This window comes from Mus pahari, chromosome 8 (genome assembly GCF_900095145.1).
Source record: "Mus pahari chromosome 8, PAHARI_EIJ_v1.1, whole genome shotgun sequence".
Classification (NCBI taxonomy): Eukaryota; Metazoa; Chordata; class Mammalia; order Rodentia; family Muridae; genus Mus; species Mus pahari.
Window position 1 is genome coordinate 61,557,718 of NC_034597.1, and position 5,658 is coordinate 61,563,375.

General features: G+C 54.0%; 1 protein-coding gene across 1 annotated transcript; it reads left to right on the plus strand.

Annotated features, from left to right (window-relative positions):
• Positions 1-152: 152 nt before the first annotated feature.
• Dok2 (docking protein 2) lies at positions 153-4,363 on the plus strand. Its single transcript, XM_021203919.1, has 5 exons — positions 153-368; positions 1,342-1,623; positions 1,853-1,940; positions 2,696-2,877; positions 3,339-4,363. The coding sequence occupies exons 1-5, from the start codon at positions 297-299 to the stop codon at positions 3,942-3,944; spliced, it is 1,230 nt and encodes a 409-aa protein (XP_021059578.1). The 5' UTR covers positions 153-296; the 3' UTR covers positions 3,945-4,363.
• The last annotated feature ends 1,295 nt before the right edge of the window (positions 4,364-5,658 follow it).

A 5,658-nucleotide genomic window follows, 5' to 3' on the forward strand; every position in this document is an offset into this window, starting at 1 on the left:
GAAATTGCATGATAGTCACTGGAAATGCAGGAAGACAAGTCACAAATCAAATGGACTCAGAATATCTACAGAAAATTTTACAAATACTAAAAAAAAAAAAAAAAAAAAAAAAAAGGCGCACACAGAGCAAGAAACCACAGGCCTATCAGCCTGTCGTCATCAAGCAGACTAGAATAGTGTAGAAAAACTCTAGTCAGAGAGGAAATGAACTAGAGAGAAGGGGGAACAGGCCCTGAAGAGAGAAGAGCGAGAGAGAGGGAGGGCAGAGGCAATGGCAGTGGGGAGCTGAAGCTGCGATGGTGAGGATGCAGGAGCCAGCTGTGAAGCAGGGCTTCCTGCATCTTCAGCAGCAGCAGACCTTTGGCAAGGTAAGAGTAAGGCTGGGCTCTTGCTGGGCGGAGCGGCTTGGGGGAGGGCCTTGTTACTATCCCGGGTAGAGGGGTATCTTAATGTCCCTGACCCTTATGAGACCAAGTGCTCCACCAGTTTAGACAAGAACACTACTTGGGGAAGATGTCTGCCTTCTCCACGTGCCTTGCCTGCCTTCTAAACCAGGCATCTTTGCTGCGGGCTGTTTGTCCTTGCTGGCGGGGGAGGAAGCAGATGCTGACATCATCTCTCTCTCTCTTTCTCTTTTTTGTCCTGTTGCTCAGTATTGAATTTGGGGGTACCTTGGGTGGGTACGGAAGAAAGAGTTGGGGGGCAGTCAGTTTGGGATGACAGCAGAGGTTCCTCTCACCTTTGACTGCTACTAAGCTGTGGCCCCAGGGTGTTCCAAGCCCTTCCTCCCTAGCCTCTTTGAAGGAGAAGCTCTTCTGCCTCCTGCTGTTACCCAGCTGTGCTTACCCCAACACCCACCTCACCCTGTCTAGGTCTCTGTTTCTTTGTTTGTGTCCGTGGTCCAACTCCTCAATCAGTGAGACAAAAAAGGAGAGGAGGTGGGACTCTTTGGAGCCAGAGCCTTCCTATGAAATGAAGACTTGTCCCTGGTCTAGGCTACCCTCCCCTCACTGTTCCTCTCTGGGCTCGGTGACATTTGTCCCCACAACCTGGCAGATGGGCCTGTCATCTTCCTGGACTCTGCATCCATTGGACATTTACTGTGGCCTTTGGCTAGCCTGTGGATCTTGGTCTCCTGGCTAATAGTCAGCTCTGTCATTCCATGGTTTCTGTTGTCTTCTTGGGCCTCTCTGGCTGGCTGTGATGTTTGCCTTTCTCCCCATCCGGTGTGGCTGCCCCAGCCCCTCTGCCTCTCCCACAGTTCCTCTTCTCTCCTTTCATGACCGTCTCTCCATCTCCGATGGTTCCCACTTGGCTTCTGCCTGCCATACCTGGGCTCAGAAGTGGCGCCGGTTCGCAGCCGTGTTATATGGAGAGTCTGGCTGTGCCCTAGCCAGACTAGAGCTCCAGGACGTCCCCGAGAAGACAAGGCGAGGAGAGGCCACTCGGAAGGTTGTCCGCCTCAGTGACTGCTTACGGGTAGCAGAGGTAGGCAGTGAGGCCAGCAGTCCCCGGGACACCAGTGCCTTCATCCTGGAGACCAAGGAGCGTCTGTACCTGCTGGCAGCCCCCTCGGCAGAGCGCAGTGACTGGATACAGGCCATCTGCCTGTTGGCTTTCCCGGTGAGGGGTACAAAGCGGCCCATCGGCGCACAAGGGGAGGGCGATGTTAGATACTTTCCGTGGGCAGGTGGTAGGAGAACCGAAACCCCTTCTCAGGGGAGTTCTTCCTTAAGGGAGCCCAGTTTGAAGTGCACCCAGAACCAGCAGGCTGGGTGTGCGCTGAAAGTGTGGGTCAGAGGAAGGCCTTGGGCTGGGTTCTGATACTAAGACCTGGCACCTGCCTCCTCAGGGGCAGAGGAAAGGGTCGCCAGGACTGGAGGAAAAGAGCGGCAGTCCCTGCATGGAGGACAACGAGTTGTATAGCAGCTCCACCACAGGTGAGCATTGGGATGAGGGGCACTATGCAGGAGGGAGGAGGCATGGCTGATTGCGAGGTCAAGTCTTCCTGCCTTGTGGTTACCATGGGCCCAGCTTATCAGCATCTCTTCCTGGCTTCTTGGTGTGGCTCAAGGTTTTTGGAACCCGGCCTACCCCAGGGTCTGCCTTGGCTCAGCCTGGCCTGACTGAGGCTGAGGGTCTTGGTCTTGACTCTCTCTTTGTGGGTCCTGGAGTGATTGTGTGAGGAGAGAATTGCTTCGCTTCGTGTCTGTTCGGCTGTGCAGGGCGTCCTGTGAATAGGGAAATGCAGTGCTGATAAGGGAGGCCCAGTTCTGGCTTTCTTTGTGCTTTCTAGGCTCCTCCTGGAGGCGTGGGAGAGAAACTCTTCCATTTAATCTCCACCCACGGGAAGGGGCGCTGGGTATGGGAGGATCGTAGGGGCAGGCTTCACCTGTAGCTTAACTTGACATCAGGGACTTGGGGAGTGATGGTGTGGAGAAGACCAAGCTGTGGCTCTGGCAGCAGTGGCAGGAAGGATGTGGGCCCAGCGTTGGGGTGGTGTGGCCGAGGGCCTGAAGGATGCCTTCCAGGGGAGGAGGTGGGGTCAGCAGCCTAGGCGTTAAGATCTGTGGTGGGATCACAGATAACACAGACAGGATTTTCTTGAGAATTTCTGGCATCTTAACTAAGGATGGGTTGGTGTGGAAGGAGCCCACTGTTTCCTGAGGCTGCCCCTTTTTCTTCTCCTCCCCAGGGCTCTGCAAGGAATATACGGTGACCATACGACCCACAGAAGCCAGTGAGCGCTGCCGGCTCCGAGGGTCCTATACTCTCCGGACCGGGGTGACTGCCCTGGAGCTGTGGAGTGGCCCTGAGCCAGGTACACAGCTATATGACTGGCCCTACAGGTTTCTTCGTCGCTTTGGGCGTGACAAGGTGAGCGAGTGAAGGGCTGAGACCAAAGATGAGTTACCTAAGGGGAACAACGAGGAAGGGGCAGAGAGCCAATAGCAGAGCTAGGAGGAAGGTCATCCAGAGAGACAGCAGCGGTGGGGGTTGGGGGGGGGAGGAGTGAAAGCCAAGAGGCCTAGGTGAGGAGAGATGTAGAGAAGGGATGGGGAGGGCTGAAGAGCAGGCATGGAAGGGAGGAGAGGAGCATGTTCTTGCCAGGCGTGGTGGCTCACAGCTATAATGTCAGCACCGAGGGGGCTGAGGCAGGAGGCAGAGTTGAAGGCCCTGCCTGGGCTACATAGTAAACAACCAACCCCAACAAACAAACGCAAGGGCAGAGGGACAAGAGCTCCAGGAGAAGTTTCTGGTGCCGGGGTTGGCACTTTCCCGTGTGGGTGGAGTCCAGGAAAGAACGGCTCTTTCTTCCTCTTTCCACCCCATTGTAGGTGACTTTTTCCTTTGAGGCTGGCAGACGCTGTGTCTCTGGAGAGGGCAGCTTTGAGTTCGAAACACGACAAGGCAATGAGCTCTTCCAAGCCCTAGAAAAGGCCATTGCTGTTCAGAAGAATGCCACCCCTTCTGGGCCTGTACCCCTGCCAGCCACAGGGTCCATGATACCCGCTGTGCTGCCTCGACCTGAAAGCCCCTATTCCCGGCCCCACGACTCTCTGCCTTCTCCATCCCCTGGCACACTGGTGCCTGGCATGAGGCCAGAGGGGGAGTATGCCGTACCCTTTGATACAGTGGCTCACTCCCTGAGGAAGAGCTTCAGGGGCCTCCTGATGGGTCCCCCTCCACTCCTTCCTGACCCACTGTATGACAGCATTCAGGAGGACCCTGTGGCCCCTCTACCTGACCACATATATGATGAGCCTGAGGGTGTGGCTGTCCTGTCCCTCTATGACAGGACGCAGAGGCCCTCAGGGGAGACATGGAGGGAGCAGGCCACTGCCGATGTGGGTCCCAGCTCCCTCCAGCAAGACTCATCTGTGCCTGACTGGCCACAGGCAACTGAGTATGACAATGTCATACTTAAAAAAGGACCAAAGTAGGGGATGGCCAGCAGATGGGATATGTGGTTCCCAGGGAGGTCTTCGGAAGCTGTGGAGGGGAAATGACGGCTTCTGGTGGAATCCTTTTGGTTACTGCCCCTTCCTGGGCCCCAGGCTCGGTGCCTCATTTGTGTACTGTGCGAGTCACTAGTCTGAAGCAGGAAGAGGGCCCTGGAGGGACCCACCCTCCTCCCACACTTTTCCACTTCCTCCCACTGCCTTGGGTCTAAAGGGAACTGGGGCCATTTCTCTTAAGAGACAAAGGATTTCCACAGATGTCCTGGCTCCTCTGTGTGGGCAGGCCTCCTGCCTAGAGATGTTCTATTCCTGGGACCACCCTGGCTTCTGGTTAGCAGTGAGAGTGGCTGTTGTTCCTCTAGCTGCCAGAGTTTTCTATACATTAAACCAATTTTGAACTATTCCTCTGTGGCCTGAATGCTGTGAGGGGGAGGAATGCTGGGGCTGACCTGCCGAGTGCTTCTTCCGCTGGCTGGGATGCCTTCCCTGGGCCTCTGCCGGGTCCTCAGCATTTGTCTACAGGCTCAGAGGCCCCAGAAGGTCTGCCGCTCTGCCCAGGAAAATCTTTATTTTAATCTATCTTTTGTTGCTATAACTGAATGCCACAGGCTAGGTAGTTTATGAAGAAAAAAGATTTTATTTTCAGCTCATGGATCTTCAGACTGGGGAGTCCACGAACACCAAGTCTTTGTGGTATCTAGTGAGGGCCTTCTTCTTGCATGACAACACCACAGTGGACATGACGTGTCAAGAAGACAGCAAGCGTACAGAGAGAGCAAAGCTGTTCCCTGGATCATGCACTGGTCCTTGAATGACTTAATCTACAAAAGCAGCACCCTCATCTTCCAATCCTAAAGTCCTGCTTCCAAATCCATGAGCATATAACTTGGGAGATTTTGTTTTTAACATATGAAATATGAGGTCCATTCAAAGCATGAAAAACCTTCAAACGTCTGCTTTCCCCCTTTTGCAAGGACAGAGAAATGGCAGTGGGTGCGTGAAGGGCTGATGGCAAATCTGGACTTTGAGAAAGACTTAGCAGTTAACAGACTTTACAGTTTCTTACTTCCTCTGTGTGTGGGGGCAGGGAGGGCTTGTCATAGCTCCCACATGGAGGATGCAGGACAACTTGCAGGAGTCAGTTCTCTCCATCCACCATGGGTTCCAGGATGGAGCTCAGCCCATCAGTCTTGGTGCTCTTTCCCTGCTGAACCATCTATGGGTCCCAAGATCTGAGCGACTTACCGTATCTTACCTAGAAATAACTAGAAATAAGACTTTCCTGTTGTGTGGCCCTGGCCAGCCTTTCCTAGGACATGATCCTCCCATTCCATATATGTGTAAAGCTGAGAGAGACGAGGCACAGGTGTCTGTCCTTAAGAAGGGGGTGTTAAGTGCCACAGAGGCAGCCCAAGGCCAGGCAGGCACTTCAGGAGCAGTAACTGTCCAAGAAGGACTTCATAGCAAAGGGTGGTGGTTGAGGTGGGCCTTTCAGGGTGGGAAGGGCTTTGATGGTACTTAAGGGGTCTGGAGAGAGAGAGAGAGAGAGAGAGAGAGAGAGAGAGAAAATCTTGGAAGAAAGGAATGATAATGTCAGGAAGCAGTCGGAGACTCAAGTGAACTGACCCGTCACTGTTCAGTGGAGTGTTGACTTAGGGATAGCAGGAAACATCCATCCAGTAGAAACCACCTTGAA

Coding starts and splice junctions, on each gene's coding strand:
- Dok2 (XM_021203919.1), top strand. CDS start 297: ATGGTGAGGATGCAGGAGCCAGCTGTGAAGCAGGGCTTCCTGCATCTT. Junction 1,624..1,852: donor TCTGCCTGTTGGCTTTCCCG/GTGAGGGGTACA, acceptor CTGCCTCCTCAG/GGGCAGAGGAAAGGGTCGCC. Junction 1,941..2,695: donor GTATAGCAGCTCCACCACAG/GTGAGCATTGGG, acceptor TCTCCTCCCCAG/GGCTCTGCAAGGAATATACG.